The sequence below is a fragment of the Daucus carota genome, chromosome 5 (assembly GCF_001625215.2).
Source record: "Daucus carota subsp. sativus chromosome 5, DH1 v3.0, whole genome shotgun sequence".
Lineage (NCBI taxonomy): Eukaryota > Viridiplantae > Streptophyta > Magnoliopsida > Apiales > Apiaceae > Daucus > Daucus carota.
In genome coordinates, this window is record NC_030385.2 from 37,044,066 (window position 1) to 37,057,906 (window position 13,841).

Genomic DNA, 13,841 nt, shown 5'->3' on the forward strand with positions numbered 1-13,841 from the left:
TGCATGAATTATTTGATAATATAATACATTAGTATCAATCTTACAGTAGATGAAGCCTATATTCTCCATGGCAATTATTTACAGTGACTATAACTTTATCAACATGTAACCGAAATAACTCAAGTAAACATAATTTACAAAATTTAAGTTGAGAGTGATTGCAACATACCCTGGAGGAATTGCAATGAAGACAACAGCCATACTATGTATAATTACAGATTTTGGTGATGAGAACACTGCTGAATTTATCATGCAGTATGTGTGATATTCATGGCTCTATTAACTCTCTCAAGAATGCCACTAGCCTTCCTCTTGGCCCTAGAGGTTCCGTTTTGAGCAATCTGAGATATTGTACCATGTGTATTTTCTTCTTCTCGAATTTCCCTCCATTTGGTCCTGTCATTAAAACATATAGTATGGAGAATTGCTACGCAATTTTCAGTGTTCCGAGCACAAGAATTCTCTCTAGCAATACCAAGCAGGCACGAAACAGCTTCAAGTTCTCCTAATTCTTCCACAGCCTTTTGATTGGTTGAAAGCATGGCAAGAATGGCTAATAACTCATCCACACGTACCCTATTCAAGAGTTTATTGAGGATCACTCTCACTGCACCTCCCCTCACAGCCCTCATTTTATTTTCATGAAGAATGCAGAGGTTGAAAATGGCTGATGCAACATCCCTCATAGCTAACGGGTGTCCATCTTCTAAAAGATCGATGAGTGGTTTTAGAGCACCGGATTTTCCAATAAGTGATTTATTAGAGTCGAGAGCTGATAATGTAAAAAGAGCAGCAGCTGCATTGCTCCTTGTTTCAATTGTTCCCGATCTCAATGCATCCAGGAGGAGAGGAATAACCATTGGTGTTTCTGCAACTAGCTTCTTGTTGTTGTCGTGGATCGAAAGATTCAAAACTGTAGTAATCAAGTCTTCTTGGAGATCAAAGTGAGCTTCGATTTTTGACTTGTTTTGGGAGAGAGGATGGAGTAATTTAGGAATGGCATCAACAGATTCACCAAAAAGTGCACGGAATGAAGGCGATCTCTTGGTCAACAATCGTAATTCCCTAGCAGCTTTCTTTTGATCTGACAATGATAAAGACATCTTCTCAAGCAAAGAGATGAAATGATCCCGGTCTGATTTTGTTAATCCATCATCACTGGAGTCCTGGTTAGACTCTGGCAACTGAATTCCATGGCTCTTGCACCATTTTGATATCATATCCCGAATTAAGCTATTAGGTGTAAGAAAAGCGTGACTCAGAACTTGCTGAGTTTGAGGGCATGTCCTGTTACCTGAGTTGAGCCATTTCTGGATAAAACGTCTGTCATACGTCTGCAAAATCCAACAAACTACTATGAGTCAGAAATCGGAATCATCAAAACTCTTCATCAAATTCCAAATACTACAACAAATCTTAATCAAAATTCTAAAAAGTGATAACATTATTAACCAAGTGGAACAACATTAAGAATCATCACCAACATTAAACAGATGAACATCCAATTATGAGATAGAAAACTCCAGAAAATAAAAGGGAAGGAACAAAAAAGTAGTTACCCTAGTCAAAACAAGAACAACCAATATTCAAAAGTAACTCTAAAAAACAAACACAAAAGCTTAAGCTCTACCAACCACCACACAGATTCAATCACACCTCAACTACTTATAATGTAATGAAAATTACTCTTAAAAATCCCAAACAAAAACATTGAACACCAAAGTAAACACTTAAAAACTTAAAACCCAAGAAACAAAACAAGCCCAAATCAAGAAATTGAGTACATACCTGACCAGTAGACACAATAACAGGATCACACATGAGTTTCTTGGAAATTGGGCACCTGAATTCCTGAGGAAAATCACTCAAAGACTCAATCTTTTCACCTTCTTTCTGATGCATTACATTAAAAGACAATGTTTTCCTCAACTTCAAATCTTTCAATGCAGAAAGCAGCTGATGGGTCTGATCAATAGCTCCTAAACTAAGCAACTCATCATCAGTTTCTTCAACAATTGTCTTCACAAGCCTCTGTATCTCTCTTTTCAACTCAGTTGCCTTGGCTACTACTCCTGGATCAACCTCTAACAACACCCCTGTTTTAGCCATACCAATATGTTCAATACGTTCATGAACTGGCTATGCATAAACATATAGACACAAATTTATGAGTACAGAAAGAGAAGAGGAGAGTGTTTATGTGGAGAGGTGTGGGGTCATGCGGGGGTCCAGATGCTATCACGGGTCCACACTATACAGCTGCCACTTTCTACGCGCATATAGTAAAAACTAGTTTAAAACTTAAGTATGGAATTAATTTGTTGTGCTTAAAGATTAAGGTAAAATTATGGAGCAAGTTAAGATTGGATGCATACGTGAGATCTGCAATTTATTACAAGATTACGAGTAGTAAGATTTTTGTTATCTAATTACCTTTATCTCTCGTTGTTGAATGTCATAATATTGAGAGCAATGCTAGACACCCCAAATTTTTTCCCCAAAATTTGTTAGCAAATGACGTGGATAACAAGTGGCGAAATTTGATCGGGTGATTGATGAATCTGCAGGGGGCATGAGAATGAATGCAACCAATGAAATTTCGCCACATCATTTGGGAAAAAATTTTGGGATAAATATTTGGGGTCCCTAGCATTTTCCTAATATTAATACACACTTGCCGTATATAGCCACTGCTAACTCCGTCTTTCACATCCTTGGGGAAATAAAATAAAATACTTCATCCTTCCCATTTTAATTATTCAATTTGACTTTTAAATTATCAAATTGACTAAATTTTGATTTAAATTTAGACATATATTATAATTTTAAAAATAAAAATATTATATCATTATAAAGTACATAATTTTTATTTTTTTAAAATAATAATAAATTTGTTCAATATACTTGATCAAAAAATTGATAAATAAAGTTAATATGGGAACAAGGGAAGAGGTAGTTTCTCGATTTGTTACATTGTCACGGACGATTCGGAAAATTATTGATAATATCTATTTGGCATATAATAAAATTATGTTGGAGAACTAGTTCACATGCTGCATTAAGCATTTCGATCGAGACATATTCGAAATGACAGTTTTATGTTGTTTTAACGCGGTGATGGAGAAAATTTTACATCTTGTCATGATATTCCCAAAATTCATTTCTCATAACATATATAGCTAAAATACTAATCATTTATCTTTTATTATTTTGGAATGCAAATCTCATCCTTGTCTTGGATTTTAAATTCAAAAGATGAACTCCCTGTATTTGAAAATGTTGGCCCATTTTACAAATTTCCATATTCATCAAGCAAAAATAAGTTATTTTGTTTCCTTTTTGTCTGTTATATGATTGTTTTATTTTTAAATACAAGACAATCGTATTTTTCATAAAAATAACTTTCTTTTTATTTAGTAGAAAAATTCATCATAATAATATAAAATCATGTGATTCGCCAAATTCATTTTATAACTCATCGACCATATAATATATTTAAGTCAATAGTGAAACTACAAATATAAAAACAAAATTTAAAATATTATACTAGACCAAAAGTATGATAAGTTACAAAAAAAAATTGCAAAAACTACGCATATTTTGAAATTGAGATTTTTAAAAATGTGGGAAATATTAATAGTAGTAGTCAATAATTTACGTTAAATTTTTGATGAGTTAATTCATTATCTTTTGGATGATAAGGAAAAGATGAAAACAATTGCTTCATTGGTGGCTTTTGAAATACGAATCCAAGCCAAAGTTTATGACTTTCGGCCTTGATAGGTGGTACAAAGAAAGATGAATGATAGTAGTTGCAAAGATTAAAAGCAGGAAAAGTTGAAAAAAGATGAGTGCCGCCAATAAAAAACCCAACGTAGAAAATCATGTTCTTACCATCTCAGGAAAATATTTATTTTTAATTTTTTCTCACAGTAATTTGAGTAATTAAAAAAATTCATACACATTATTTTTAAAATATTATTTTCGGAAAAGGCTAAAAATATTATTTTTTTTCTAATTTTAATTAGAGAGGTTGTTTGGTTAAAATGGTTTGACAAAGTGCCTGTTAGGCTTTTGATTTTAAGTACATCTTTTCCCGAGAAGCTAATTTTTTCATTCGTTTGTGTAAAAATTAGAAGCACTTAAAAGAAGTTGAGAATGCTTGCTTTTATTTCAGAACTTCTATTTATTTCTCAAACATATTAATCATTAATCATTTATAAGTTTTAACTTTCTTTTAATTTCTACTTAACTTTTTTTTATTTTAAACAAAAAGCATTTATTTTAAGCTCACTTAACCTGCTCCAAAGATTAAGAGGAAATCCAACCTCAATGCCCTTAGGTTGTGTTCACTTGGAGTGAATGGAATGGAGGGAGAATGGAATTTTGTACTCTAAAATGGTGTTCATCAAAGAAAATTTATATAATTTTTATTCCTTCAATCATTCCAACCTTATTATTTTAACTATAACTCTAACCACATGTTTGGGAAGGAATGCTCATTCCATTTCAATATCATGTTTCTTCACATTCTTTCTCACAAAAAAAATTAACTATATTCATATTTTATCACCATTATCTCGTATTTTTTTTTTCTTTTTAAAACTTTTATATAATTTTTCATTTTATTCTGCCCTCGTTCATTCCATGGAATGAACGCAACCTTAGTTGTTTAGCCGTTTCTTCTGATGATCTAGCCACTAAACCAATGCTCCCAATATTGTATTCATCTCCATGTTTCACAGGGCTCAATTCTCGAGGCCGAAAGCCCAACAACAACGTCGGTTTAAAAAGGTTACATTCAAAAGGTATTTTCAGGCCCAGTCAGATATATTCTCATTATTCACGGCTAAAAAATATTTGCCCGCTCCGCATGAGCCTATAAAAATATTTGTCCGCTCCGCATGAGTTTATAAAAATATTTTTTTTTAAAAATTATGTTTGTTTAATTTTACATTTGATTAATAAAGAAAAGAAAATGCAATTTTTGTTTTTTGTAAATGATAAGTATTTTGATTGTTTTTTTTTTTATATAAAAAAGAATCAATTCATTAATTAAAAGCCATACGGCATCTACAAACACAATCGAAATTGGACAGACGCTGAATAATATCGCTGTTGAATCCTTCCTTCTTGGAGAGGCAACCGAGCGATTTGAAGATGATTTGAATATACACACTTGTTTCCATCTGATTGGTTTTCACCTGAGTGTTCTGAATAATCGACCATAGATGCGATCCCATAATAACCTTCAAATCTGAATCAAACCCATGAAAATCATGTCGATCTATAACCTCGGTCATGAAGAACATCAAAACACACCGAAACAAAACAAACCAACTCTCACAAGAAGCAGAGACAAACAAAATCCAAATAAATTGGGAACTTATTGAATAGGAAATAAGATTTCAAACCAAGAACACAGAAAACAAGGAATTGGGGCTTTCCACCGGTGAAAACCGATGGAAGCCCCTTCAAAAATCTTCAACGGAGATTAGGGAGGCTAGGGTTTTGAGAGAGAGAAGGAGAAAAAATAGTTGATGTGGATAGTATTAAGTATTTTGATTGTTAGTTGTGCTTATTTAAATTCAAATGTAAAATTTATTGTTATAATGAATTTTTAGAATATTAAATTTTGATTTAATTATAATGAATTTAATTTATAAATATGTTATTAAAAATAAGACGCAAAAATAAGATTAAATTTATAAATTTTTTAAAGGAAGACAAATTAGTCCTAAATATCATATAAAATTTGCAAGATTTACAAAATATGAATTTAATTAAAAAAATTCATTTTTCTTTCGTTAATATCCAATATGAACATAAATCATTTAATACCAATTCGTTAATATCCAATATAGAGTAAGATATACGTATATAATTTAATTCAAGCTTTAAATGAGATTCTAGTATATACATGAAAGTTCTTCGAGCAACTAATTTACATAAGTAACTGAATCTAGGCCGTTAGATTTGTGAATGTGCAAATTAGAATTGTGCGTGCGTAAACACAGAACAAAACGGAAGATTAAGGAACTGAACACGACTGAACACGGCGCGCGCATGAAAGCAGGAACACAAAACTACACCCGGCAATTCGTGTCGTGTTGTGTACTTTTCGTGTCGTGTACCTAGTACACATACACGAACACGACACAAAATGAATTCGTGTACCTGAAATCCAAACACGAACACGACATGAAAAAAAAAACAAAATAACACGACACGATACGAAGTACACGAAATTTTTTGTGTGCTTTGGAAATACACGACACGAATTGAACACGAAAAATATATGAAATGTACACGAATGAAATATACACGAAAAGTACACGACACAAAATGTACACGAAAAGTACACGAAATGGAAAATATAGAATATTAAATTACATTGTAATATTTTAAAAATTGATATTTAATTAAATTTTATATATTATTTGATATTATATCTATGTTATTTATAAAAACTACTATTACAATTAAACTATATATGATAAATCATGTTATTATTAATTATTAATTATTATTTATTATTATAATTAATTAATTATGTCGTGTACCTCGTGTCGTGTCGTGTACCCGATGGGTAAACCCAAAACCGACATGAAATTAAGTCGTGTACTTTCGTGTTCGTGTATTTTTCGTGTCGTGTACTTAAAATGTAAACACAAACACGAATTTTTCGTGTCGTTCAATCGTGTCGTGTACGAAATTGTCGGGTCTACACAAAACAACTGCCTGCCAGTCACGCTATTAAAATTATTATTTTCCATAAATTTCTTTTATGTTTCCTTCTCTAAATCAGAGTATTATAATTAGCCGGTTCTGTAATTTATTTTTCCTGTTCTATAATTTATTTTTGTACATGTTTTGTAATGTTTTGTAATGTTTTACGGAGATCTTTTAATTTTAAAAATAAAATTAAAATTTGCATGAGTGAAGAGAAATTTGATTTATTTTCAAATTTGTAAATCTATTTATATAGTTTTGTTATTTTAAGACATTACTTTCAATGACATTTTATCTTTAAATACTAAACATTAAAAACAATACAAACTCATTTATATATCTTTTTCTTGGACTGCTTAAATGATAATCATTTTATTTGTAGATAATAAATAATAAAATAAGTCAAACATGCTGGTATATCCTATGTGTGTGATTGTTTAAACAATGACCCCAACATGTATGTATTTTTAAAATACTTTATTAATATTACAAGTTTCAGAATACAAAAATATATAACACTCAAAATTCCAAATATTAAAAAAATGTAAGATTCATAAATCTGAGAGGGCGAGGATAAACATTACTTTATGTCCTTAGAGCAACTCCAGCAGCTTCCCTATGTCATGTCCTAAGTTCAATTATAAGGAATATGACATAAATTAGTGCTCCAGCAGTGTCTTAGAGGTTCCTTAAATCACCAGGATCCTCCTTCCATGCCTTATTAATAAGGCACCACTAGCCATGCCTTATTTGATTTCTTTAATAAAAAAATCATTTCTCTCTCTTATTGTAACTTATTTTCTCTCTCTTCCTTCCATCTTTTATCAATCTCTTTCCAAATTTATTATTATAATAATAATAATGAATGAATTATTAGGATCATTGTTGGAGTTGAAATACAAAATTTTGTCCTAAATCACTAAGATTCAATATTTTATAATATTTATAAGGAAGACGCTAAGACACTGCTGGAGATGCTCTTATATCGGAATTACACTTTCGATCATACATAATCAGAAAGATTAATCATTATTCCCCGAAAATACCCAAAGTATCAAAGCATATTCCACTACTTGAAGGGCACCCCACCAAAAACATGACCCCTCCCTCTTCCCAAAATACAGCCCCCTGTCCCACCACTGATTATAAACTTGGGCACTCCAAACTCCAAAGGGACAAGCCCTGCTTTTGCCCTTATCTCTACCGCTTTACTTTATATTATCCACTCCCCCACTCCCCATCACTTTTTTACATCTCCAATAAATATACAAAAATGCGTTATTGCCATGTCCCATCGATAAATACTGGCCGTCTGATCATCAAATTTAGCATCATCCGAAGGTCCATGTTTTATAGGACTGTTTACGGGCGATTCCATCCCTAGAGCAGAGGATAGAGTCAAAGACGCACGCAAAATGTTGATTCGCTGCGTACTGATAAAAATAATGCTACTCCGTATTAAACTAATCCATAAACCAAAATGGAAAATACGATGAACACAAATAGAATACTGTAAATTATCTTATCGATTGAATATTAATTTAACTTAACATAATCTATCTTGTACGAGTAATTAACGTCCGGGTATTCACGGCGTCAAAGCCTACCGACCTACATTTCACCATTTGTTTGTCCGGACAAGAAACACTCGCTGGGATCAAATTAACAGTCCGACGGTACTGTCCGAACCACTTCATCTGCATAAACCGATTTTTTCGCCACGGGGGGAGGTGCAGTCCTCGACTCCTGATCGACTTTCTAGTTCCGTCACTGATTATTTTCAAAATCGTTTTTAGCTGATCACATTTTCCAACAAAGACCTTAGGCAATGTCTGCACCATCAGCTCATACTCACGAGTCGGCCTCGCAATTTCGAATTCAACCGAAAAATTAAGATCGATAAAGTACCGATCACTCCTCGGATCATTTGATTTCAACACATCGATAAACTCGTAGTTTCCACCAGTGAGTCCTCCGCAACTCTCCCATCTCGTCTTACAAATTCCCGCATTATAACCGCCGCTTCGTAGAAATGCCATAACATTTCTCCTCAAAAGCGATCCGTTCGAATTTACGAACCAAAAAATCTCGATTGCTTTCGAAACTTGACTCGCAAGTACATTCCTGAAATGATCACTGTTTTCGCTCCTACTAGCCTGTTTCAAATTCTCGACATCGGCATTGCTAATATGATGATCGATGATATCTTCGGAATCAGAATCGTTTTCATTTTGCTGTGAGTCTTTTATGGTGACGTGGTCTTGTGCGTCGAGAAATCCGCAGAGGAGATTGGATAAGCAAGGGGAATCATCGATGTCCTCGTTGTGAGCGCTGTGCTCACTTCCGCTGCTGAAGCCGAAGATTCTGGCTTTGACTTTATCGTCGAGAGGATCAGTGACCTTCTTGGTTCTCGCAATGGTCGCCATTGTCAAGTGTTGTTTTGTGTTTGTGAGTTGTTGAGTTTGAGTGATTGTGTGTTTAAATAGCAGCAGAGGACATTGATAGTTAGGGTTGAGTAGTTGGAGGAAAGTTGATAGGAAGAATATTCGGATTGAACCATTATATGGAGCATTATTATTATTTGGACGACGGTAATTGGGTTTTTACGCGTGTGGGACAAGGCATATCCGACGGATTATGCTGTCCGGGGTGACGTGGACACAGCTGAATGCCACGTGTCGGGTTGTTAGAGATTGATATTAAGTTTTGTGACTAGTCACCACTCAGCATCAACGTTTTACCGGAAACAGGCATGAATATATAAATAAATTGGAAGGTTAATTATCAAGTTGATCACTAAGTGGGTTTAATGTATCAAATTGGTCACTTAATTCAAAACGGTATTAAGATAGTCACTGAAGTGGTCATAAATATCAAACAGGTACCTTGAAATATAAGTTCAAGCAGTAAAAATATTATTTATAAAATTTTACACATTATTTTTAAATGTTACCACAACCAACTATAAGGTTATGACTTCTAGTATTTAAAATAATATATTTATATTTTATCAAGTTTATTTATTATTTATTATTTATTATATTGTTATTTTCTTTGTTTTAATTAATAATAAATAATAAATAAACTCGATAAAATCTAAATATATTATCATAAATATTAGAAGTCATAACCTTTTACTTGGTTTTGGTAACATTCGAAAATAATGTGTAAAACTTTATAAATAATTTTTTTACTGCTTGAATTTATATTTTAAGGTACCTGTTTGATATTTATGGCCACTTCAGTGACCATCTTGATACCATTTTGAGTTCAGTAATCAATTTGATACATTAACCTAAATCGGAAATGGAAATACCTGCCCCCGTCCTCATGGTTGTTCAGGTTCCTATAAAATATAGTTTTATAATTTTTTTTTAATTTTTTTTAAAATAAAAGTTTAGCCATCAAATTATTATTCAGAGGAAAAAATTAACAAAATTATATTATAAAACTATACTTTAAATGAGTGTGGAAAAATGTGCCATAAAATAACGCAAAGAAATGAGGGGACATAGAGAGTATTGATCTAAGATTAATCAGGAATTTATAAAAAAAAAAATCTGGGTAATTAATTTTTTAGTCAAATCAGATTATAATTAATAAATTAGTAAAAAAAATTTAAAGAATTAATGAGAATTTTTAGAATGAGGAAATGTAACTGGGTAAAATTTTGGTGTGGAGTGCTAGGATTTTTTCATTCAAAAAATATCTAATAAAGTGTTATGCCCAATACAAATACTGTGTGCTCGGAAACTAAAGAATATAGGACGGGCTTGCTTTAATAAATGACAAGCATGGGAGAGAGATATCTGGACTGGAAGGGAGAGCAGAGCTAGCCTAGGTGGAATGGCTCTTGGCGAGCGCAAAAGGTAATGAGCATGATGAGAGAGAGCGAGAAAAGCAGGCATTAATCGTGCAATTTGTACTAGAGCGACAAAGAATTCAAGGAGAAAGACACCCCCCCCCCCCCCCCCCCCCCCCCCCCCCTTGCTGCTTTATTAAGACAGAAACAGACGTATGGTACATGCATGTGAGACTACTCATGACTTGCATGCCATCATACTTCACGCATAATCAAATCGCAAGTCGTATCTTGTTGACTGCTTCCATTTGCAACTTCTAAATTCATTTCATCGATTATCTTGTTACTTTCCGTTCCGATCATTTGACTTTTTTTTTTTTTTTTTACGATGCAGGCTTATATGCCTTACAAATTCCGATCATTTGACTTAATTTCAAAGAAATGACTTATGGGCAGGAACGTATTTACACTGGGGCAGTGAGGGTACTTGCCCCCAGTAGATTTTCTAATATAATGAGATTGTATTATAGGTTTATTCCAAGTGATAACCTTACCCTCATGGTCAGAGCAGCTGTTTATTTTGAAGATGGCCACAATTCGATTACGAATCAGAAGCATCAACCATTGCTCCTGCCTTCCTCGCTTTAATCTCTTTTTACAAACAAAACAAATTTCCCTGCTTTAATCTTTGCTCCCATGAATTTAAATTCCTGGATACGACCATGCTTATGGGTGTTTGACTCGAGCTTAAAAGCTCAACTTCTCAACTATAAGTTAGAAGCAGTTTATTTGTACCGTTTGCATAAAAAAGTTAAGAGCATTTATAAAAACTGAGAATACTATCTTTATTTGAGAATTTCTACTTATTTTTCAAACAGTTTAATCACTTATATATCTTAACTTTCCTCTCATTCTACTTCAATTTTTTATTTTAAGCAAGAAGTCAATTCTTTAAAACTCACCCAAACGGCCCCCTATTGTCTAAAATAAAAATATCTAAATTATAAATAACTTGACTTATAAGTTATTAAAATGTTTGGATAATTTTACTTGTGTTTGGTAATTTAAATTTATATATAAAAAATCAAAATTTTAAATTTAAAATCCTTTATTAATAAATAAACTAGTGAATAAAGCCGCGCTTCGCGGCGGCGTTATGGATTTTTTATAAATTTTAATACGAAACACTATTACAATTGCATAAAAATTATTTTTAGTCATCTTCCCATTAAAATATACACTAATAAAAAAATATTACAATTAATATAAAAATTTGTTTAAGTGGCCTCCTGTCAAACACATCAATACTAATAAAAAAAATTATTAAAACCGCTCTTCCATCAAAGACAATATTATCAATAATTATGATAAAATTAAATATAATAATATAGATAAAAATTAGTTTGAGTCGCTGTCTTGTCAAACACAATACAAATAACAAAACATTATAATATAGATAAAAATTAGTTTGAGTCGCCTTAGCATCAACACACAACCCTAATAAAAAATTATTATAATTATGATAAAGTGAAAGATTATAATTGGATGAAAATCATTTTAAGCCGATGTCCCGTTTTAATAAAAAAAAATATTTTAACTTAAATTGTTTTAGCCGTTTTCCCGTCAAACATAATGCTAATAGAAAATTTATTATTGTTTAGATAAAAATTAATTTGGGCCGCCTCCCCTCAAGCATAATACTAATCAAGAATCATTTACATTATGATAAGATTATAATTATAAATGGAAAAATATATTCAATTTCATAGATTAAAGCTATCATATTTTTCTTAACTACTTAGAATTTTATATATTTTAGCTATTATATTTTTTTAAGACTCCTATTTTTTTTTTGTGAAGATATTTAAAACTCTTATTTCTTAACTGTTTAGAATTATCTCTTTTTTCTTTTAAGATTCCTATTTCTTAACTACTTAGATTCTTAGAATTATAATGATTATTATTTTTTAGTTATGTTACCAATTTTTTCTCAAGAAAATAGAAAAATTAAACGAAGTGTTTGCAGAGGCGTCATAGATAGCTCCACTGCAATCAACATAGAGAAGATAATGAGTAGAAAATTTACGCGTGTTGTGTAATGTTGAGCAATCTGTAGCAGACAATCATATCTCCGGTGCCCAAGTCAGAGCAAGTTATAGCCATCCAGAGATTAGAATTTATAGCCATCCAGAGATTAGAAGCAGAGTAGGAATAGGTGCTGAAAGAAACTTATGCCTCCTGATCAGTTCACGCTGCCAGCCCCGTAAAAAATTAAATTTTTATACACGTTTAATACAAATTTATGCGATCAATTTGGAACAATTAATAAAATAAAACTGTAACTTTTGTTTTTAAATTTAATAAAATAAAACTATAAATTTTATAATTTTTGAATATAAGAACTGTAATTCTTTAATAATATGTATATTAATATATTAAAAAATAAGAATTGTAACCTTTAATAAAATAAAACTATAAAATTTATAATTTTTGAAAATAAGAATTGTACTTCTTTAATAATTTTTATATTAATGTATAAAAAAATAAGAATTATATCACCTTTATGATTCCTAAATAAAAAAATAAAAATAAGAAAAGAATTGTATTATCTTTAATAAAATAAAACTATAAAATTTATGATTTTTGAAAATAGGAATTGTACTTCTTTAATAATTTGTATATTAATGTATAAAAAAATAAGAATTATATTACCTTTATGATTCCTAAATAAAAAAATTAAGAACCCTTCTTCTAGATTGTAGAGTGACATTTAGAATTTAATATCAATAAAAAAAGAATTGTATGACTTTTAGAATTCTTAGTATTAATGTATAAAAAAAAAGAATTATATTACCTTTATGATTCCTAAATAAAAAATTTAAGAACCCTTCTTCTAGATTGTAGAGTGACATTTAGAATTTAATATCAATAAGAAAAGAATTGTATGACTTTTAGAATTCTTAGAACCTGATTTTTTGAATTATAACTATATTTTTTCTCCGAAATTTAAGAAAAATCAGAAGACTGAATCGAGTAATTCTAGAAACGCCCGCATCCTCCTTTATATATATATATATTGATTGATTTATTACACATTAAAATTTTAAATAATATTCATGAAAAAAAATAGAGTAAATGACAAAGTGGTGGCTGTGGTTTCTCAAATTTTACAAAATGTTGGCTAGAGTTTAAAAACTACAGATTGGTGGCTGAACTTTACCTCCGTCTTTTAATAAGGTGGCCGCCGTTAAGTTCCGTTAAATCTGGTCGTTAAATAAAAAAAAAAAAAGAAGAAGGGTAAAAACGT

The 13,841-nt window shown here is 31.3% G+C and overlaps 2 protein-coding genes across 2 annotated transcripts; both read right to left on the reverse strand.

Annotated features, from left to right (window-relative positions):
- Nucleotides 1-2,179, reverse strand: LOC108219911 (U-box domain-containing protein 9). The gene is made up of 2 exons (XM_017393504.2): nucleotides 1,789-2,179; nucleotides 1-1,334 (listed from the first exon to the last, which is right to left on the reverse strand). The coding sequence occupies exons 1-2, from the start codon at nucleotides 2,107-2,109 to the stop codon at nucleotides 249-251; spliced, it is 1,407 nt and encodes a 468-aa protein (XP_017248993.1). The 5' UTR covers nucleotides 2,110-2,179; the 3' UTR covers nucleotides 1-248.
- A 6,109-nt stretch (nucleotides 2,180-8,288) lies between these two features.
- LOC108222080 (uncharacterized) lies at nucleotides 8,289-9,158 on the reverse strand. The gene has a single exon (XM_017395969.2). The coding sequence runs from the start codon at nucleotides 9,156-9,158 to the stop codon at nucleotides 8,289-8,291; it is 870 nt and encodes a 289-aa protein (XP_017251458.1).
- Nucleotides 9,159-13,841: the final 4,683 nt, after the last annotated feature.

What these genes read in the sequence shown, in the direction of transcription:
- LOC108219911 (XM_017393504.2), bottom strand. Translation starts at nt 2,109, where the DNA reads ATGGCTAAAACAGGGGTGTTGTTAGAGGTTGATCCAGGAGTAGTAGCC. An exon ending in TTATTGTGTCTACTGGTCAG is followed by an intron (nt 1,335 to 1,788) that starts GTATGTACTCAA and finishes TGGATTTTGCAG; the next exon opens with ACGTATGACAGACGTTTTAT.
- LOC108222080 (XM_017395969.2), bottom strand. Translation starts at nt 9,158, where the DNA reads ATGGCGACCATTGCGAGAACCAAGAAGGTCACTGATCCTCTCGACGAT.